Below are 23,341 nucleotides of genomic sequence, written 5' to 3' on the forward strand. Positions count from 1 at the left end.
AGCAATAAGTGTCTCTTATTAAGCAATTGGGTTGGAACAAAAACCTGCAGCTACTGCGGCCCTCCAGGACCGTGATTGAGGACCCCTGTTCTAATGGTTACTTCCAGCATGACAGTGCACCACATCTAACAAAAGTGGCCTTCCCAGTCTCTGGATCTGAAGTCAGTACAATACCTTTGGGGTGTAATAGAACTGGATTGTGCAGCTGTCAAATATCTAGAAACTGAGTGATGCATTCATGTCAAGATGGACCAGTATCTCAAAGGAATATTTCTAACATCTTGTGGAATCCATGCCATGAAGAACTGAGAGCAAATGTTTTAAGATACCTACCCGGTATTAGTACAGAAGTCCTAAGAATTTGCCCAGTGAATGTATGTCTGTGTGGTCTTTGCATGTTCTCCCCAGGTCAGTATAGATTTTCTTACAGGTGCTTCGGTTTTCCTACCTAATCCCACAAAACATCCAGGGTAGGATAACTGGTGACTGCAAACAGCCCTGGATTCCCCCTTAAGCCAAATAAGCATGTGCTTAGGGCACCAAAGGAAAGGGAGCACCACAAAGTCCCACAGTCCTTCACTACCACACTCAACTTTAACAGAGTGTTTTTGTAATTTTCTTTACCTGCCATGCTCAACTTTACTCTGCACTACTAAAATAAAAAGGTTATTTTTGCATAGTCGGTGGGTTAATTTACAAAAGTTTGTCTTAAAGGTGTCATCAGATATCACATTTGTTCCCATCCCATGGCATAAGAGTTTCACTTTCCTCTAGTGCGGGGTGGGCAATGTCGGTCCTGGAGAGCCGCAGTGCCTGCAGGTTTTTCTTCCAGCCCAGTTTCTTAATGAGAAGTCAATTATTGCTGATGAAGCACTTATTACTCAAGTGACATTTTGATGCTTCATTTTAGTGGTCTAATGGCTCCTTATTAGAAATAAGATGTAAATGACAAAGCAGCCAGCACTTCTCCATCTAGCTTTTTGTTTCCATTTACATCTGTGTGCGTTCATCATGTACTGTTTGATTTAATCAAACACTTAATAGAAAAATGTGACAGGCTAAAAATGATCCGTTTTAGGCTTCAAACCATTTGGATGATAACCTTGGAAAGGAAAAAGTCTACGATATTAGAACTTTACGTTGCAGACTAACATCCATCCATTTTCCAACCTGCTGAATCCAAACACAGGGTCACGGGGGGTCTGCTGGAGCCAATCCCAGCCAACACAGGGCAGGAACCAATCCCGGGCAGGGTGCCAACCCACTGCAGGATACACACAAACACACACTGGCCAATTTAGAATCACCAATCCACCTAACCGGCATGTCTTTGGACTGTGGGAGGAAACCCACGCAGACACAGGGAGAACATGCAAACTCCACACAGGGAGGACCCGGGAAGCGAACCCGGGTCTCCTAACTATGAGGCAGCAGCACTACCACTGCGCCACCATGCCGCCCTGCAGACTAACAAGCCATAAAATTAAATAAGGCCTGTGATTGGCAAGAATTGGTTTCTAATTAAGAAGTTGCGTTGGAATGAAAACCTGCAGCCACTGTGGCCCCACAGGACTGACATTGCCCACCCCTGTTTGTGTAAAAACAGCTGTCTTGTTCAGGTAAACATTTAAATCACCAGCCGATATGTGTAACACACTCATCACCTTTAAGCTCTTTATTTTATTATTTCTTTTACTGATTTGTCACATAAGCAAGGTAAGTTTCAATGTTTAATTTCACTTTCAGTGCATTAAGTCTTGCAATGTAAGTAAAAGAAGCTCTAAGAGGGGGCACCATTGGGATGTGCTTAGGGAATCAATTAGGCTTAACTCCTGTACTGACTGCAAACTGCCCCAAGATGAGCGGGTCTGATGTGTGCCTGAGTGGGCTCTGTGATGGGCTGCTGCCCACTCCAGTGTTGTGTTCTTCTTCCTTAGTCTGCCGGGATACATAGCCTAGCAGGATCAGAAAACGTGTGAATGCGTCGGTTAAGTTTATTTCGGACAGTGTTGAGTGTGAAATTGACTACATAACCCAAAACGACGAGCAGATCGTCCGACTGGCAGGACTCGGGATGGGCGACGCTCGTACTCCTGCCCGCTATGGCCCTTGGCGCTCATCTTGTCCCGGTGTGAGTGGTCCTAGGAAGCGAGTGGGTTTGTCCCAACGTTGACTCTGGTGGTCCGTGGCAGTTACTCCCACATTTGAAGCTTTCCGTACGTTTAGGGAAGAGGATGGCGGCCGAGCAATCAGACAGAGCTCTCGCACACCGGATCGTCGCAGTCGCGGTGTTTCCGGGGAGCTGCGCTCTCTATCGCGTGACAGTGACAGTGTCTTGTCCTTCCGAGGGAGAGATTGTGACAGGACACACCTGACATAGGAGGTGGCGGGAGCTGATTTTAACCCCAAAGTACCTTCTCAAACAGTGAAAGGGGCCATTAGAGGACTCTTGTCATTTAGGATTTAGAAACACCGCGTTTTCTTTTAAAAGACTAGAACTCCTTTGGACAAGTGTTAACAACACTTTTCGTTAAAATTCGCATTAACCTTGCACTTTTTGCACTTCTTTCACTTTCTTTTATTGTATGTATAGTTATTGAGCTTAGTATCTTACTCAGGATTATTTACTTTTTCTTTATTCTGTTTAACGCTTTGTATATCCTGTAATTATTTGTTTAGTGATCCATGCAGAAACTATTTCCCCTTGGGATTAATAAAGTATCTATCTATCTATCTATCTATCTATCTATCTATCTATCTATCTATCTATCTATCTATCTATCTATCTATCTATCTATCTGTCTGTCTGTTAAATTTTGCCTTTCTATCTATCTATCTATCTATCTATCTATCTATCTATCTATCTATCTATCTATCTATCTATCTATCTATCTATCTATCTATCTGTCTGTCTGTTAAATTTTGCCTTTCTATCTATCTATCTATCTATCTATCTATCTATCTATCTATCTATCTATCTATCTATCTATCTATCTATCTATCTATCTATCTGTATCCAATGTTACATATATCTTGCTGTTTAACCAGCGCTATGAACATGGGAAAGGCGCTACATAAATACAATGTATTATTATTATTATTATTCTTGCTCGAGCACTAAACTCTAGCATCCCCATATTAAACACGTTAGCCTCACCTCACGGAGAATTACAACTTTATGAATTTAATTTGAGAAGAGGCATTTTAACGAACCAAACCGCAGGACGCAGAAAATCCGATTCAAAGAGGCCGTCAACTATAAAACAGCCCGAGATCTTTCCTGGGACGCCCCTAAATGTCACGGATATCCTTAATTGATCGAATTACACAAACCGTAACCGCCATTCACTGAAACACAACACACATTGAGCTTTCGGTCACATGATCTACCAAAAATAATTTTACCCCTCGCCAAAGCCCCCCGCGTTCCCATTCCCCTTCCCCACACAGTCCCCAAACAAACACGTACACACTTGTGGTCTCTGGACTGAATCAAAGCACCATTAGCCTTGAACGGAATTACAAGAATGTTCTCCGTGTCACAGAGTGCCACCATCCACTAAACACACGGGGATTTTAAGGAACCCCCGCCACGATGCGAATTCCACGCGCAGTGTTCAAATGCCACACCCATGTACACACAGACTGAAGAGGAGCTCGCGGCCACGGATGATCTCCTCCGTATACTGTAGTACAGTGTAGCCCCTGTTTCCATCCCGAATGAATGAACTGAGGTACCCTATACCCTCCTCCAGAGCTTCAGGGAGACGATGATAGACACTCCTAGGACTCGATTGCTGACCCGTGGCCAGCAGGCGCCCTCTGGTCAGCAAGCGATCTAAAAGTCGGGGGCCCTTTGTTTGTTGTTGTTGCCCTTCCAGAAGCGACTCTCCGAGCGCAGTCTGAGGGGGGCGAGTCTCCACCCCCTGTTCGCCTCCTCGCCCCTCAGTCGCTGCAGGCAGAGCTGAAAGGCAGATCATCCGACAGGCAGGACTAGAGACCGCAGCCGCCGCCGTCGCCGCAGCTCGCCAGCTATCTCGCTCACTTTGCCCGGACCGCGTGCTCTGCGATGGCTCTTAAAGCACACCTGCTCCTGATCTGGGGCGCGCTATCGACCCTGGAAGGTGAGTGGTCTTGACATTCGCCGCAGCGATCGTTAAAGTAGCTCCAGAACTCCGAGTCTTCTATTGTAGGTTTCGGAAAGTTAGAACATGTCCCATATGTCGTGGGGTACGGAAAAGACGCGACGGAACAGTCAGATCCGACTGAAGTTTCGGGCGATCCAACAGATCTCGCAGGTAGACAGCAATACGCAGCAGACAGTGGCATGCAAGCTCAGATCGGCCACTCGACTCTCGCTGGCTACAAGAGACAGCCAGGGAGTCGGACCGCCTCATCCTTCGGCGGGTGTAGCCGAGACAGGTGATAACCTGGCACCGGGGCGAGACAAGCACGCCCGGGGTTGGCAGCAGAGCTCCCTGCGAATCCATGGCTGCTTCTTGCCGACTTCCCAAACCAGAGGCCCCTATTCCTCATGCTGGATTGTTAATGAAACCACAGGAAGGCTGCTTTGAGCATAGTACTCCCGGGTTCCCATCTTGTTCCATTTACTTGTCAGAGGTGGTTTTTCAGGCAGCGCCGTCCTGCCTTTATGAAATCATTTGTTTTAAATCTCCTTAGTCGACACTTTACTCTGCATCACTAAAGGCGCCTCGGCCACAAGCCGGGGTTTTCACTGTCATCTGGCTTCAAGTTGCCTTCTAGTGCACTTCCATATGGTGAGGAAGAAGCAAGTGAGCCAAAAGTAAGCGGGCAGGAGGCTTCAGTGCAGAAGCAGGACACCTGGTGAGGGCTTTGGAGAGCCAAGACAAAAACCATCAGTCTCTGGGGTTCGCCCATTTGTTTCATCTTCCCATTTTCAGGGGTTCTCTTTGGATCATCATGAGCACACACCAAGGTGAAAGATGCTGTACCATCATTAGAAATATTTACTGCTGGGGCTGAGACCTGGTCTCTATATGAACATCTCCTTATCTGCCTCGGTTAATGGTATGTCAAGCTACTATGCGAAATCAGAGTCCAGTACACCAGATTAGGGTATTACAGAGGGTCAGTGGCCAAGCTGGAAGTTGGCTAAACACACCTTGGGTAACATTGGGCATTGTTGGCCAACCTGGAAGTCATGTACACCTGCTCAGAGTAACACCAGGAGTCAGCAATAGACCTGCAGGTTAAGTCGACTTAATTTGGGTAACGATGGGAGTTGGTGGCGGACCTTGAACTCGACTAGATATGCTTGGGGTAAAACTATTTGTTAGCAACAGAACTAGGAGTCCAATGCACCTGCTTAGAGTAACAGAGAATCAGCCTGTAATTTGGAAGTTGTATAGAATTACTTTGGAAAATGGCAGAAGCTAGTAGTGGACCTCAGAGTCAAGTAGGCATGCCCAGGATAAAACTGGGAGTCCGCAACAGAAATGAGAGTTCAGCACACCTAATTGGGGTAACAGAGAAGTTGAATAGAACTACTTAAGAAAACGCTGGCAGTTGGTGGTGGACCTCAAGTAGACAAGTTTGAGATTAACATGGACTCGGTGGCAGAACCACAAGTTTGGTACACTTGTTTAAGGTAACAGAGAATCAGCCTTAAAAACGGAAGTTGAACAGAACTAGTTAGGAAAACATTAGGAATTGGTGGTGGATCTGGGAGTCAAGTAAACATGCCTGAGGCAGAACTAAGAGTTGAAGGATCCTGCTTGAAGGAACACTGGAAGTCAGCAATAGATCTAGTAGACCTGCTGAAGTTACACTGAAACCCAGAGCTTCAACTAGGACCTGCATGTGGTGACACAAGGAGTCAGGGGTGGACCTGAGAGTCAAGCAGACTTGGCTACCCAGCAGCCAAACTAGGGATTGAGTAGACTTGCTTAGAGTAACAGCAGGAGTCAGTGGCAGACCTCAGAGTCAAACAGACACGCTTAGGGTAACAGATATAGAAATGGGAGTACAGCACACATCTTTAGGGTAACACAGAAATGAGGGGCTGAATTGATTAGATGAATAGAACAACTTAGGAAAACACTGTGAGTCTTTGGTGGAGCTGGGAGTCGAGGAGATGTGTCAGTGGCCGAATTAGGAGTTGGGTAAACCTGCTTGACATAACACTGGAAGTCAACGACAGATCTAGTAGTTGAGTAGATCTGCTCAAGGTTATGCTAAAACCCAGAACCTCAACAAGGAGGTGAGGTGACATGCTTAGGATGACACATATTTGGCTGAATAACTGTGCAAAGCAGCACCCAAATGAACAGTCGAGCAGTCCCCCGCTTAGGCTGACACAACAAGTCAGTGGAGGACATGGGAGTCCAGCAGTCTTGGTTAGGTAACACTGGATCTCAGCATTTAAACAGGGGAACAAGTAGGACTGCTTAAGATGATACCAGGAGAGAGACATTTGAAGAACTGGGAGAAAAATAACCCTACCTGAGGTAACACTGGGAACCAGCAACACAATTTCAATAGACTTGAGCTGACCTGCTTAAGAGCACACTCTCTGGTCACACTGAGTGTCAAGAAAACCTGTTTACAGTAGCACTGGCAATCCAAGGCTGAACTGGGAATTGAGCGAACCTGCTCAGTAACCTTGGCTATTATTGGGAGTGTAATAATTACTCCTTAGTGTAATCCAATAAGTCAAGTTAATGGTGAAACTAGATGCCAAGCTGAGATAACGCAGAGAGTTAATGGTGGGCTTCTTGAGATAACACTGGGAGTCAGAGACTAGACGCGGAGTGGAATAGATCTGCTTTAGCTAACCCTGGGAGTGTGCTGTGGACCTGGGAATCAACTAGACCTGCTTGGGTTAACCACGGGAGTCATCCTGTGGATCTGGGTGTCAACTAGATATTCTCATGATCGCACTGCAAGTGAAATGGGAATCAAGCAGACCTGCTTTGGTTAATACTGGCAGTGAATGGCTATAACTGTGAATAGATTGAATAGATTTGCTCTGGCTAACATTGGGAGTCCACTGTTGACCTGGAAATAGTGTAGACCTGTTTGGGGTGTCAATGGGAGCCACCTGGTCGTCAACTAGACAAGCTTAAGATAGCACTACAAGTAAAGTGGGAATCAAGTAGACCTGCTTAGGTTAAAACTGGCAGTAAATGGTCAACCTAGGAAATGGGTAGACTTGTGTGGTCAGAGTCAGGGTTAGAGAGTGAACTTGGAGTGTAGGAGACCTGTTTAGGACAACTGTACCTGGATGTCAAGTAGACCTGTTTAGGGCAACACTAGAAGTCTAAAGCCGAGCTGAGAGGTGCCAGAGACTCAGTAGAATATATGATAACTAAGAATATCTTCTCATGATGACCCCGAGAGTCAGTCACTGAACGACGATGTTATCTACCTGTTCAGGGTCAGACAAGGAGTTGACAGCTGAGCTGACCAATGAAGCAACCTCGCATTTACTATATTAGTGGGTCCCAGCAAGAGAGTTAGTCAGTGGCTGAACTGAAACCTGAGATGTCTGACTTGATTAATTTCACAGCACTGGACGTATTAAAGCGTTAGAGTAAATGAAAGCAGACAATTATTATCAGGCTAATAGATCTGCCGGTCTTAAGCATCACAGCAGTTAGCCAACTAACTGGACAGCTGGCTTTCTCATTACTAATAAAGTCTAGGGTCCCGCTGAAGTTGAGTCAAGGCCTTTCACTTTTCACCTTGGCGATTGTTGCCATTCCATGAACGGAGAGTGCAGTCTAGAAGGTGAGGTGCCAGTGGTAGTTGACCACACGTGGCACTGGACACTTGGACATGGCTGTCAGATCTGCATAGTCAGAAGGGTCTGGACATGCTTGAGCGATATGTACTGTATGCACAATGAGGTTTGGGGGGCTCTCACACTTTTCTGGCTAATGAGCCCCCGCTGTGGTTAGAGAGGCAGGGTTTGGTCATGCTCTCATCATGATAAATCTAGGAAGCCTGACCCTGAACTTCCAGCCTCCAGTATGCTAGTGACTCGTCTTTCCTTTAATTTCATCCAGATGTTTTGCCAGGCATAGCGTATCATTCCAATAACCAAAGTGAATTTTGAAAAATGAGGAGAAAGTGTCCAGTTTGAAAGTTGAAAATCTTTGGCCCTGAAACATATGGAGTCTTTAATGTTATAATTTTCCCCTTCTGACATGCTGCTGGGGCCTATGTGGTGACATTTCTAAACCACAGAGCCATGGCGCACGCAGCCTGATTTCCTGCTGACAAGTGGCTGACTGGAGGACACAGAGAGAAACTGTAATGCTGGTGTTTTTTATGGAACCCCAAGCTGACAGAGGAAGCCCTCTGCACGCAATTCATAATTTATGTGCAAGGTTGATGCTGGCTGAAGCTTATCATACAACGTGGTGAGAGTGAGGTGAAAGGAAATCTCAGGGCTCCATCTGGGCACATTTGCTTTCTACCCACTTATCTAGTTCAGGGGCATGGGCTAGGCACCTTTCTTCCTCCTCCTCCTCCTCCTCTAATTACACTGAATTTGTACATTCTTTTTGCATGTCTATTTCTTTGGCAGGAAGTAAGCTATGGGAAGTTCCGTCAGCACCTCGTCCCAGTCTGAACGTCACTGGGAAGCTTTACTGGGAGTCACAATGTAACTTTCAACTGCGTCACCTGCAGGATGGGGCCCAAGTCACAGCTCTTATCCCGCCTCGACTGGAAGGCAGCTGGGTGTCCACAGGGTAAGATCCTCGACTGACTTGCTGCGTTGTGGGACAGTAGATCCACCCTGAGCCTAACCTGCACCCCCCTCCTTATTTGTATTCTGGCAGCTGTGAAGTGCGTCCTGGACCAGAGTTTCTCACCCGCTTCTATATCTTCTACCCTAACCGACTATTCAAGGCTCTCCAGTTCTACTACCGGGATGGCCGCTGTCATGAACCTTCATATTCACTTGTCATCAAAGGGAAGCTGCGTCTGAGGCAGGCCTCCTGGATTACCCGGGGTGCCACTGAGACTGACCATCACTTGCATAAAGTGGGAATTGTGTTCCACAGTCAGAATACTATACAAGAGTTTCTGCTCCAGATCAACCAGACTTGCCCCCAGCTACTGTCTGGCCGGGGCAGTTGGGTTCTGGGTAGCATGTATGAGCTTTACAGTGCCAAGACAGGTCGGGATTGCAGGGCAGCTCTGGGCTTCTCAATGATGGAGCTCAGCATCCTACGGGTTGAGAAGCACCATCACCCGCAAGGAAAGTTAGTTGAGGAGCTTTTGTTGGGAGATGTGCACACAGACTGGAGCCAAAGGACAATGTACAGGCCAACAGGCTACCAGCGCCCCCCTTCAGAGTGCAGTGGTAAGTGTGTTTACACCTGCAGTGGCTTGGGAGTAGTGATGGGCATTTTGATTCAATTTGCTGAATCAATTCTTTCAAACTATCAATTGTTTTGATTCCTCCTTAGGGATACTTTATGCTGTAGTTTCCTGGGGTCCCCCTCTGATTACCTCACAAATGTATAAATTAATAATTTGTACATTAGTTTCATATATAGATGAAATATGTGTGTATATAAATATATAATGAATATTGCTTGTTAATTTATATTTAATTCATTATGTATAAATATGATTTTGTTATATATAAATCATTGTACTGTATATTTAACATGATAATCTATACGACATTGCCCTGTTTCCGTACAAAAAGCATGATAATACATTTAAAATACATAATTAAAATAAGATGTTATGTTACATTACACAATAACAAGTACGAATCAACGAGCGAGAACTGTTCGCCTGATTCTCGGACACTGACTCGTTTACGAATCAAGTGAGTCGAGATACAGTACTGTACATGAGTTCGGTGGTTCTTGCACATGCGCTATATACATCCATTGGCAAGCCGCGGCAGCAACGCAGAAAACGATGACGACATCACGTAGAACACGCGTGCGCTTCAGCTTTAGTCCAGTTGGGCTCCACTGAGCCGATTTGTTTGTGCTCACGAATTGATTCTTATGAATCATTGAAAAGAGTCGCTAAAAAAGAACGAATCGTTCACAAATCGATCATCCCTGAGGGAGCGGGGGCAAACTTAGAGGCTATGGTTGATCACTTACTATAAGTTTAATTTTTTATTTTACATAGCACCATTTTCTGAGCGCTGTCTGAAAACTGAACCAAAGCAACAAACATTACAGCAGTTTGACAGATGTAATGCAGCGATCCAACAATTAAGTCCCTTCTAAAGGACTGGGGGTCTCATTTATAAAACTTTATTGTGGATTCGAGCGTGAAAATATGTGTGACGCCATTTAAAAAAGGAAAATAATACACGCCACAAACCAAAAAATTAGATTAAAAAAAAAAAACTTGTGTAGATAGATAGATAGATAGTCAGCAGGCTCCTATCAATTATGGAGAATCCACTGCATCCACTAAATAATGTCATCTCCAGACAGAAGAGCAGCTTCAGCGACAGACTGCTGTCACTGTCCTGCTCCACAGACAGATTGAGGAGATCGTTCCTCCCCCAAACTATGCGACTCTTTAATTCCACCAGGGGGGGTAAAACGTTAATATTTAACATTATACATAGTTATTGTCTGTTTTTCACCTGCATTGTTATCATTCTTTAATTTAATATTATTTATTGTATCAGTATGCTGCTGCTGAAGAATGTGTACGCACATTTTGTCAAAATTTACCTTTATAAATCAGTCATCATGTAAAAATGTGCATATGTGGACATTTCTACGCCCTGCCTGTTTACCACTCTGAAACAATCATAGCTGGACTATGCTAATCAACTCATACATATGCAATCACGATAATACAGAACTTCATTGGCCTGTAGAGCAGCCGCGCATGTGACACCTTGAGTTCTATGCTGTGCTCCACAACTGAGTGTGGCAACAGCATGCGTGGCACTGTCGCGCCTATCTTCTGCGTTCTGAGAGTTGGGGAAAGGCGTCCCCGACTGAGTGGGTAGCCTCTATAACCTGGCACTTGTAATGACTTGGTGGCGGTTACAATCAAAGAGTATAAGTCACACCATAAACTGGCTATTCATGTTGGCATCACAGATGACTTGTGAGTTAATGGAATGTCATTGGTCGCAGTTAACAAAAGCAGCTTCATTCTCGCTTATTGCAGTGAGTGCAATAGGACAACCGGACACTGCAGCAAATTACCTTTTTATGTTGGCAAATACGTGTTACGTTTACTGTGTGTACTCCCGCACCATACAGAAACTGAATGCCGTGTCTCGCCAGTCGCTTAATGGCTTTCAGCAGAGCGAGCAGGATGGAGTGAAGCTTGGCTGAAATATCCCTGACAGGTTATATACTGGAGAAAAAACAAAGTTCTTCATTGCAGATAGGCAGCATTGTCCCTGTTTAAAGAGTTTCAAAAATAAAGTCCAAACATCATAGTCATCACCTTTGAGGTTTAATAGCTTTGTCACGTCAGCATTATAATAACGGATTGGCGATGTGAATTATACCCTTCAGTTGTCATTTAGCTGTTTTGCTGCACTTTCCTACTCTATCAAGGGCGTCCTCGTTTCCCACTTCATTCGAAATGCTGCATATACGTATGGGTCAGTGTTGCTGTAAATATCCATCCATCCATCCACTGTCCACCCCGCTGAATCCGAACACAGGGTCACGGGGGTCTGCTGGAGCCAATCCCAGCCAACACAGGGCACAAGGCAGGAACCAATCCCGGGCAGGGTGTCAACCCACCGCAGTGCTGTAAATATTGTAACGCCCCGTCGTACAAACATACTCAGGAGCCGCTTGTCCGGGGAAGTCTTCCAAAATGCCGACTGGCTTTTTATTCAGTCTGCCGCGATATAAACGGTGCCCTACAGCCGCCCGTTTTTCTAGGTCACGGGGACACCTCCAAAATAACAAAGACTAATCACCTTCGTCCTATCTACCTCTCTTACACTAAAAACAGTTACTTCCCTTCTTTACACCTTATACTGTTCTCCTCACTTTCTCCAGCCTCCAACTCAAACTTCCGGCCACACACCCCTTTTTATCACGCCCCATTAATTAACCCAGAGCCCTGTCACTCATCTCTCTCTAGGGAGGTGCCCCAAGCCCTTACAAACAGGGTTCCCCCAAGACTCCACCCCAACACTGCTTCCCTTCCCTATAATAGCCCATGCAATGGCAAGACACGTCACAATATGTACACGTTTTCTCATCAAGTCTTCACTATTGCATAGAACGTTGCGTACACAAATTTCGGACCATTTTTTTGTACTACGCACATTTTATAAACCTGACCCCAGACCCTTGCATCAATTTGACAGAACCCGGGAGTTGCCGGGTCCCTTCAGAGATTTCCCATTTTCTAATGCACCTGAAGTTGTCGATTCAATTCCTTTCCCTAACACTTTGTTCTCCTCCTCAGAATCATGTTCATCCATGTCCCATCTGTGGAATCATCTTTCGCTCCAGTGAACATCATCCGCCAATCCTGCCACTCCATCCACAAATTCCTGTTAGCCTCCATGGCAAGTGGGTGAGCTGGGAGTGTGAGGTACGCCCTGCAGTGCTCTTCCTCACACGCTACTTCATCTTCCATGAGCACAACAACTCCTGGGAAGGCTTCTACTACCATTACTCAGACCCAGCCTGCAGGCAACCCACCTTCATCATCCACGCTGCTGGCCATTACATCAGTGACGGCCACTCTACTTTCTCTGATGGGGGCACCAAGTTCACTTTTAAGGTGACACAAGCGCGAGTAACACCAGTAGACAAGGCTTCAGTGCAGCTGCTGAACTCCTCTAAGGAGGGTACATGTGGAGACTCTGACCAGTGGACCATAGGGGTGGAACAGGACATCACCGGGACGAAAGGCTGTACCGTCTTGGGCATTAAGCTTCCTCATAAGGAATACGAGCTATTCAAAATGCAACTGGATCACAAAGGTCGCCTTCTGTTATTCACTGGCGAGCGGCCCACCGATGGTTCCAGCCCAGACAGACCACAGAAGAGGCCCACGTCCTACCAGGCACCATTGGTCCAGTGCACAGCATCAGCAGAGCAAGTAGACAGGCATGACCAGCTAGTGCTAGCCTCCAGAAGTGAGAAAAGCATATTAGGGCTGGCCACTTGGACCCCCGCTCTCGTTCTTGGTTCCTGCTTAATTGCAGGGTTTTGAGGCAGACAGAACTGTACCTTTCAGCCAAGTGTAGATATTACATCCATCAAAGTGGATGTCACTGGACCCATTGCTGGACTGCCAGACTGCTGGAGCATGCAGTGTCCTTATGCAGTCTCGTGGTCCGATCTGTCCCAAGATTTCAGTTCCGAGAAACATCAGCATCAGACGGGCTCCGTTGCTGCACTCTGGGACCTCTTCAGAAAGCCCAGGGGTAGAGCAGGATGGAGTGCTTATCTGCAAGAGCTTCCCTCTAGTCCTGTTCCATGAGGGACATACTGGCGTTGCTCTATTATCAGCGCTAAATGCCTGTAAGGTAAACATTTATTTGAAATATACTTCTGTGACTTTGGACCTGCACAAGTATTCCAACGGAGGGACGAGGCCCTCGTCAGCTGTCGCACGAACTTTATTTTGTAGTCACTTCATTTTATAATAAAGACTAAAGTGATGAAAACAATCTGTCTGTATTGTTATGCCAGCCTTTGAAGGTAGAATTTTCAAGTCCCCGTACCAGGAGGGATCTTGTAAGAAGTTCACAAGCGGTGAGACACTTCTCCAAATCTGGCATTTGGTTGCTGTCGTTCACAGTAATGGGAGGTGGGACCCAATCCTGGAGAATGAACCAGTGCAACCAATTTCCTGCTGTTTGGCTCTGTCTAACAGCAAGACTGCTGCCTGTGCCACTCAAATTAGGAATGTTGCACTTTTGCTGCTGTAATAGGTATAATGAAGCCATAAACCTCATAGTTTCATTATAGATCAGCTGAAGCTGAAGGCAACAGAATGGTTGAGACAAAGGCGAGCCAAACACATTTTTCCCATTAGTTCCAGAAAGGCTTGCTGTGACCCACTAAGCACTATGAGGTAATCGCTTGGGCTGCAGCTTTTGCACACCAGCCGGGCTGTAAACCTTTTTCAGGTCTGAAGCCAGTGATGGCAGCCTACACCAGAGCGCCACGTAAAAACCCCCCGGGGATTGTCTGTGTGTTCCTTGTTTATTACTGATACAGGGTCTCCTAGGGGATGAACACTTTCCTTGGCACCCATAAGCGAATACGGGGAGAATGAAGTGAGCGGATGCGTAGCAGGGAGTCTTGTTCAAATCTTAACGTTCAAGCCGGGTTTTTCCACTCACTATTGCACTGATGTGACTTCACTGGTCTTTAAGGGGTCCATTCAGGTGTTTAAACGTTCCTTTTGGTCGCTTATTACTACTTAAGGAAGGCGTAAGCTTTCATTTTATCCTGTTCTGGTTTCTGCATCATGCTTTCCGCTTACAGGACAGGCGGCATACGAAATGTAAGAAATCTGAAGGAGACCAGCGGAAACATCATGAGCTTGGTAACCAGATATTTTGAGGAATGCTTTTCGTGGATTTTTCCTACTCAAACAAGTTGATAGTCCTGGCTCAGTTTTGCTACTAGTCTTACTTCATATTCAATAAAAAACAAAACTAAGGAAAATGCTGCTGTTGAGCAGTGTGGTAAGCATGGACCCACGTTATGAGTTAAGTTACAAATGACTCGAGTCTAAAAATTGATTGCCACATCTGTTCCAAAGCTCATTAAAAACAGAAGGGAAGCTCAAATCAATCAATCACTGCTAAGCCCTGAAATATTCCCTCACAAAATATCTCTATATTAGTCAATACAGAGCTTCAGATCAAATTAAACAAGAAGTTCTAGTACATCTGGGGAGGTACGGGTCTTTATTTTGGTATTATAATTTGGATTTAACTGTAAAAAGAAAAAACCTTCAAGCAAAGCTAATTCACATCTGAATTTGAAAACCTCCGCTTTGTCCGGTCCGGCACACCAAGGAGAAAACAGTAAACAGTAATAGAAACTGTACTTTTCATATATTTAAATTATTTTATACCATTTAAATTGTAATTTTAGTCTCTCTTTTCACTTTACAAACCAATTATTTAAAATGTAAAAGGTTCCAAAAACACAGTTGCTCTCAACTGACTAGACGCAGATGTGAACATTTTAGTGGCCCACAAATAAATTCCATTAATCTCCACATCTGTGGCTACACACCAGAAAATGGTTTCTTTTTTGGAACCATCCAGACTATTAAAAAAGATATTTGTCAGAACCTGCAGAAACGGAAAACTAGCCTAAACTGAAAAAAAAAGAAAATTCAGTTCTACATTCATATTTCTCAGAAAACCAAGCCCCTCCGTGTCAAAAGATTAATGAAGAAATATGTAAATGTTTCAAATCTAATTAAATGGGAAGTTCATTAGCTAGTTTGAATTGGATTTCAGAAGGACTAAGCAGAAGCCTTCAGCCCTCACTCCCGTGTCTCGGTTATTCTCCTAATCAAGTAGATGCGAGCAGGTGTAAAGCGTCCTCCCCAAGACCTCTCTGGTCCTGTGTCCGCCCAGCCAGTACTCATTACGGCAAATTAGAAGAGACCTTGCCACTCCAGGTTTTAAAGCACAAGCAGATGCTTCCCATTTATCATCCTTACACGGGTGGTTAACCACAGTAAAACTGTTAAAGTGCTTTGTGCAAATTTATAGCCACTTATTCTGTTGTTGCACGTGCTTTCAAACATGGCTTGTTCTGGAAGTGGCCTGAGTTTTAATATTTGTAAAAGAGCAACAGACAAGCTCTCTTCTGAAAGGCAAGCTAATACAGCTGTATTTGTTCCAATAATAACTGTACACATTTTACAAAATTCCAACAATCTGACCACTGCACATCATAGGTGGTCATGACAGAAATAACACAACAGGCCTATACTGACCAATTGTGAGGGGTTATACTGAATAAAATATGCTAAATGGCATCTTTCAAATTAGCTAACAATATACGCTGTACTTTTCACCCTCCTTTTAAATGTAAAGGGTCTTTTAGAAAGTAGTATATATATATGGAAGAGAAGGTCTGTGATACGGTTTGCATATTTGCAGCTGGAGATCCACAAAGGGAGAAACATGAATCACATATCATAAAGTAGTTTTTATTCCTGAGCTTTCAACCCCTGCCAGGGGTCTTCATCAGAGGATAATGCTTAGACTTACAAGAATCAAAGGCAATATATAGCACAAACTTACGTGGAGGGGTGGGGGAGGTGGCTAAGTCAGTGTGATCAGGAGGGGGGTATTGGGTGTACAATTTATTTATTATGAACATGTTCTTTTTAAGTTTGCCCCCTCCTGATCACACTGACTTAGCCACCTCCCCCCCCCCCCCCCGTAAGTTTGTGCTATATATTGCCTTTGATTCTTGTAAGTCTAAGCATTATCCTGGCAGGGGTTGAAAGCTCAGGAATAAAAACTACTTTATGATATGTGATTCATGTTTCTCCCTTTGTGGATCTCCTGCTGCAAATATTTTATATATATATATATTTTTTTTTTTTATATGTACATACATACACATATACACACTCTCTCAATTAAGTGCAGAGTTTAAATGTGAAGCCGATTACAATAGTTTATCATTCCTAGACATTAAGAGATAAGTGCTGTGAGACTTGATACTCGTGTCATATTGTTATTTCACGGACGCTGGAAGAACCTACGGAACGACCAGTTTGGTTTCATTTTGATGCCAGTCATGCCTGTATTAAAGGGAACTTTAATATACATGTCTGGCTGTTTAGTTGTACCAGCAGGAGTACAGTATGTAGGGCTTGTGTGGCTTTGGAGTCCCTTCATATGCGGTCCAGATTCCTCAAAAGAGCTTAAAGCCAGAAGTAAACGAACACATTCCTGGTGTTGACCGACATGTCTCCTCTCAAGTAAGTGTGGAGTTTTAACTGTGAAGCTGATTACAGAAGCTGAGTGTTCCTAGTGCTGTGAGACTTGAAACGCGTGTCATACTGCTATTTAATGGATGCTGGAAGAGCCTACGAAACACCGGGGGCGACCAATTTGGTTTCATTTTAAAGCAAGTCATGCCTGCATTAAAGGGAACTTAAAGATACGTATCTGGCTCTTTCATTGCACCAGCAGGAGTAGACCATGTAGGGCTTGTGTGGCGTTGGACTCCAAACACCTGCGGTCCAAACTAGGCTGGGAACTGATCCAAGATGACAGTACATCCATTATTTCAAAAATGACTAGCTATTCAGTCACAAGATATAAAATAAGTACTTTGCATACTAAACACATTTTACATGAAACATCTTACTGTTGAATAAACTGAAAATTGCTTTGTATGCAAGAATAAGCACCAAAGATTAGAGAGAAAACAAATCAAGTGGGAACTGTGTTGTCAGCTTCTCATACGCATTGTTGACACACGAATACAGCACACCTTGATCTGCAAAGACATGCTGCCATGCGGGATCTGAAAGAAGCATACATGAGCTACACCTGGTGGATCCTAAACTACTACTTACATTTTTATATTATGTTTACAGGAAACACAGACAGGAGAAGTAGAACACTGTACTCCCTACCATAGTCAACGTAAAAACAGCAAAAAACAAATGAAAAATAAAGCAAAAACAAAACAAAAGCAGCTGAAACAAAGCAGGTATGGGGCTTTATTTAATTTATTAAGATGCTACATAGTCCAACAGGGTCGGTCGTTACGCAATAGACTAGATAATTATGAGTATTAATTTCTTAAGATTGTTATTTATATACGTACAAACTGTTTGCCGACAATTGTGACAAATGTGGTGATGGTCTCTGCAGAATACGCAAGGGGGAGGTCACCCCCTCTCGGCACAAATAACACTTTCCACCTTTCTATAAATTTTTAGAAAGAACTCATTTCATTTTGCAAGTTATTTTATTACAATTTGTAATTGACATGTAATACATTAAAATTATTTAAACTTCAACAGTATTTCATTGACATTTTTGTCTCAAAAAAAAAAAAAAAGAACAGAAAGAAAAAAAAAAAAAAGCGAAACCTACTTCTAGTCACAAAGTGGTCCCGTTAAGACAGTCATTTTAAATTTTAGATGGCAGCCAGTTATAAACATCCTCTTGGACAAAAATCTAAACAGTATCCAGTATATTTCATCTTTGCAAGCCGAGTTTCATCAGTACAATTTCCAGGATAAATTTGACTAATTTTATATATATTTATATATATATATTTATATATGTATATACAGTGCGTGAAAAGATTTTGCAGAGTCCAACAGTTGGTATGGATGGAGTCTTGAACATTATGAGGAAATGAGCAGCAATCACAAACGGAGGAGGGAGCTCACTGGTCTAATTAACCCAACTGGTAAATGCCAGCGCTGGATTGGATCAGACAGGATCATGTGAGCTGTCACCACTACAGTTTGGAAGTATAACAGGAACATTGTGAAAACGTATACCACCCAGACGGGAGAGGGACCTAATGGCCAGACGAGCGGTGTCTCCTTGGCCGGCTGTGGCAGCTTCACATTAACTGTAGTGACACAGCTGAACCTAGGTGATAAATGCACTTTTACTTAAGGGTCAGCAAATTACCATTTATGCTGCACCCCTGCACGATTTCATTCTTTCCTACATCTCCGCAAACACGCATTTTCTTGGTTTCCCCAACGCAAGATATGATTTTCCCATTAAAATTAAAAGTATCTGTGCAAGATGGGAGGGGGAAGATTAATTAATTAAAGGCAAGACCTGTGAGACTCTTTCATGAGTTTTTGTTTTATTTTTAAACACAGTATGATTCAATACTACCCCAGTGATATGGCATTTTGATCAAACCAGAATGGATATTCCATTCACATGCTGATTCTACAAGACCAATTTCCCTGTAATAACACCAATAATAAAGAATAAAACAGACAGTGCAAGCAGTCGAGTGGTAGGCCCTTCTTCCTTCATTACAGATGTAGCACCTGTTGAAGTTCCACTAGCCACTGGAGAGGTTCTTCTCATTCGGAGGCCATCATCCTCCTATGAGAGAAAGTTGAGGCAAATTAGGTCTCATTTGCTTAAGCTTCATGACACTTCCAGTCTTTCGTACACACAGTAAGATGATGCATCTGTTTACAAGGATGAAAATCACACAAAATATACCCACACAAGGAAACACGTTCTGTGGCATTTATTTTCCCGTTCAAAATCTGGGATGTAAAAGTACCCAAAGAATCTGCTTTGAGAAAAGTAAGATAATTCACAACAGCACCTTCTTACAAAAAAATGAGAACACATGTTGGGTGCTTCTGCATGCTCTTATAGATCTTCACTTGAATAGCTTACTTTTTTTATTCTCACACTTACCTTTATAAGTTTGTTTTCTTCTCTCAGTCGTTGAACCTCTATCTGAAGCCTTCTACACTCCTCAATTACCTTTTTAGCTTCACCATCATCCAGAGAGGAGCTGACCGATTTGGATAAAGATGAGGATTCTGTCTTTATTGCACTTGTGGACATAATTCTGTTTGCATCAGAGTCATGCTGTTTTAAAATATATATATAGAAAAAAGGAATTAAACTTTATACCAATGGGATGTTTTATGATAACCTTTTCTTCTAACACTAACAAAATAATTACTTTGCATTTTCAGTAGATGAAGTATATGACTCTAAGACTTGCTATGGTATGCCATAACATGGAAAGCACAAAACGATCAAGCATCACTCACATGAGACCAAGCATGGATCATCTAGACCCACGTGTATGGTTAACACTTACAGGCTTTTCATTCTCAGCTGGAAGCTCAAAGACACATCGTAGCTTGGAGTCCATCAGCTCTTCAGGTTTAGCTTCTTTCCACTGCAGAAGAGGACGGTATGTGTCATCCATAATCTTTACACGATTCTAAGCAATATTTAAATTAAATAGAGACTGTTCATCTGTTACCCCGGAATATAATGGAGCCCTGACTCTCAAATGTACCAGTACTTATGTTTGATAATACTCACAATCTAACTCTTTCCTATAACATTTGATATGTGTCTTCTACCATAAAGCCATTCATCAGTCCTTTTACTTATCCTTGTTACCCAATTTAAGGATCACAAGAACCGTTTGCTTATCCTGGTGCAAAGCAGGAACCCAGCAGGAATGGAGAACTAGTCCATGAGAAGCACACTTACATATATAGAGAATGTTCTGAACTGCTGATCATTGTGACACAACTTGCCCAGAATTTTCCGAGGTAAAATGTAATGACATGCCATAAAGACAAGACAAACAGCCAAGCTGTAATTGAACCTAGTCTCCTAGAGCTGTGAGGAAGAAGGAAGAAGCACCAAGCTGCCTGCCACAAAATAATTACCATGGATGAAAAGTACTGCACCTGTTTATGGCCAAATATACCTGTTTGCCTACTACACCAGAAAAAACTAAATACAGATGTACTTACCACTCCCTCTATATCCGTCATATCTGAAGGAGCCACCATAGACTGCACCATAAACTTGTGCTTGCTTTTCTCATTAGGATCATAGTCAAATGGTTGTAACATGACTAAAAGGAATGAAACAGAAGGGATAACATGTGCACATATCAGAGTTTTGAAGATAGAATCATGATACCAAGACAATTGTCACTTCCAGGATTTTGCCAGTTGTGCAGGATTGCAATACCTTAAACCTAGGCTACTGGCATTTTTACAAGGGAGTGGTGCACATACGAAGCATTTTACAAACCCATTTGTGTGAACTTGTACTGCAATTGTTAACTGTTTCCACGAACTACTTCTTCCATTTTTGAACATGCTTTTAAAAATGGTACCAAGGAGTCACAGCTTAATTTACTGGCACTGCCTTTCTCGTGATGCTAGCCTTTGATACATCACAGAGAAGACCTCAGAATCAGGAGTAGATCTACTTGAGGAGAATGGGCAACTTTATATATGACAGCGATCAAACTAAAATAAGGCCCAGGGGTCAGATTTGTAACACTTTAGCATGCACAAAAAGAGCCCTAAAATGTGTGTATGCAGCTTTCCACACTAACCTCTGAATTTATAAAAGAAAATTTGCTGAAAGCACATGCCTATATTTATGGTAACTCTGACTCTTCCGTGAGCAACATTTTGGAAAAACTGGTAAATGACAAGCCCTTTGATCAAGAAAGAAAATGCAGCCAAACCAGCTAAAATGATGGCTTGTGTGAATAATAATTCACATCACTGAGCAGTTTTTATACTGTAATTGCATTGGTGTAACAAACATTAAATCTTGGAAATGATGAATATGATGTGCCGAGTCTATTTTAGTTCCATTAAAAGGATGTCAATGCAGAGCATTTGCCCTGAAGAACTTTTTTTTGGGTATCATCAGTTTATATAGGCTTCCTGTTGTCATTTTTCAGGGAACTGGCTGACAGGTCAGGAGTATCTCTGCCAAGCTTCCCTCCATCATGCCTGCTGTGCTGGAAGACATTAACCGCTTGGACAGATACTACATCCAATTTTCCTATGGCGTGGGTGTACAAACATAAAACATAACATGGTTTTGTAAGCATAAAATTACAATTTGCAGCAATGCCCGGATCGCCTAACATAATCAAAGAACTTTACTACACTCATATTGGAAGAAGGGCATCTAACGAGAATGTTTGTTAACCCCAAGAAGTTTCACTACATTAATGCACAAGCCATTTGTGAAGCCAAGATGAGACTGACAAAATGTCACAGCTCAGTGGTCTGGGTCAACCAGTAATTTATTTATTTTGAGGGAAAGAAGATTTGACAGACGGGATGATACTGTATGTGGCAGGTGGCTTGTTGGTAAGGTAACTGGCTGAAACCACACTTTTTTATATGGCCTGTACAATTCTTTGTAACAGCAATCCTGTCATTACATGTGCCAGATAATAGTGGCTACCCACTTAGACAGTGGCACCTTACGCCGCCCCCCACCGCCAACCCTCAGAATGCAGAGGAGAGGTGCTATAATACCGCACATGACCTTGCACGATCAGATGCACAGTGCAACCACATACTTGTCGAATGCATGTAAAGGGGTCTCAATGTGTCAGTGTGACGATGCGGGTTTTGCGCCATGCTCCTGCCTGGCTTTTTCCTTCCTGCCACCTTCTTCTCCCTTAACTTATGTTCCCGTTCTTTCCTTTTTTCTTCCAACACTTTCTCCCTTTGGATCAGGTGTGGTGATTAGCAGCTTCCGGCATCAATTACGGATGCGGACGACTCCTTACCTGTACACTTAAGTGAGGACCGCCCACATCATGGCAACACCCAGAAACCGCTCTGGCCACACTACCACGCCCCCTCTAAGCCGTGAGTGCGGCGATTATCTATTTAAAACTGGGCTTTTATCTGAGCTGTGGACCTGCTATACCACAGTCAGGTAGGAGGCTGCACTAACAAGCCAATGATGTTGTGCAGCACTGTGATTACCCATTTATGAGGCTGATTAGCGTAGTCTATATATGGTTGTTTCAGGACAGCAACCAGCTAAAGGCACATTCATGTAAGCACATTTACAAGATGAGTGTGATTTACAAAGGTGAAACAATGTAGAAATGTGCGCAGGCCATGTTTTAAAAAGTGGATTTTATTGTACTGTTAGCATATTTTCATGCCTGAAGCCACATAAAGGAGACTCTAGGTCCCCTAGGACAGTGAAGCGTTATCACTAACCACTGAGCCACAACTTCAGTTAATTACAACATAATTAAAGCAATTTATAACAAAGAGTAAATTAAACTCAATTAAACGATTTAAATATTTTTGCATTTCTTAACTACTATAATATCAAATGTTAATATTTAATTTGGGCATGTAAATTAAAAAAAACAAAATATTATATACATTTGTACACTGCATGTTTATCTGTTAACTTTTACATGTACATTCTAATCTCCCTTGTGCCACTTATTTGCATTCAGGAAATTAATACGCAATTGAATAGTGGAGGCTATGATTAAACAACAATTTCTTATTTTTTAACTTTAAAACAAACCTGGACATTATTTTGTTTTGATTGCAGGGTGTTTAGAAAATATTTCTATTTCCTAGCATTTCTTCTATAGAAACACACTTGTGTATACCTACAGCATATTTGAATCGACGGGATGTAATTTTTTTAACTGTATGGACAAAACTCAAGAATCTCGAAAAACAAATGCTTTACAAGGAGCTCTACTGTAGTTGATTCTGCTCCAAAATCCCTTAAACAGGAACAACTGTTTTTTATTTAAAACAAAGTAGATTTCTGTTTACAGGAAAGTAGCACACACAGTACTTTACATAATACTGCACCTTC

The 23,341-nt window shown here is 43.1% G+C and overlaps 2 protein-coding genes across 2 annotated transcripts in view; one reads left to right on the top strand and one right to left on the bottom strand.

The window, feature by feature from the left end:
* Positions 1 to 3,616: 3,616 nt before the first annotated feature.
* Positions 3,617 to 13,629, top strand: apcdd1l (adenomatosis polyposis coli down-regulated 1-like). The gene is given in 5 exon segments (XM_028811959.2): positions 3,617 to 4,124; positions 8,573 to 8,738; positions 8,829 to 9,333; positions 9,335 to 9,355; positions 12,427 to 13,629. Coding segments are annotated over 5 exon segments (1,503 nt in total). The 5' UTR covers positions 3,617 to 4,069; the 3' UTR covers positions 13,183 to 13,629.
* A 4,039-nt stretch (positions 13,630 to 17,668) lies between these two features.
* The window catches only part of vapb (VAMP (vesicle-associated membrane protein)-associated protein B and C), a 31,256-nt gene continuing 25,583 nt past the window's right edge, over positions 17,669 to 23,341 (bottom strand). Inside the window, exons 3-6 of the mRNA XM_028811960.2 lie at positions 20,473 to 20,576; positions 19,800 to 19,880; positions 19,385 to 19,561; positions 17,669 to 19,057 (exon numbers count right to left, since the gene is read on the bottom strand). Coding sequence (XP_028667793.1) covers positions 18,896 to 19,057; positions 19,385 to 19,561; positions 19,800 to 19,880; positions 20,473 to 20,576 — 524 coding nt within the window. The 3' untranslated portion in view covers positions 17,669 to 18,895. The remainder of the gene's footprint in view (positions 19,058 to 19,384; positions 19,562 to 19,799; positions 19,881 to 20,472; positions 20,577 to 23,341) is intronic.

This window comes from Erpetoichthys calabaricus, chromosome 10 (genome assembly GCF_900747795.2).
Source record: "Erpetoichthys calabaricus chromosome 10, fErpCal1.3, whole genome shotgun sequence".
NCBI classification, from domain to species: Eukaryota; Metazoa; Chordata; class Cladistia; order Polypteriformes; family Polypteridae; genus Erpetoichthys; species Erpetoichthys calabaricus.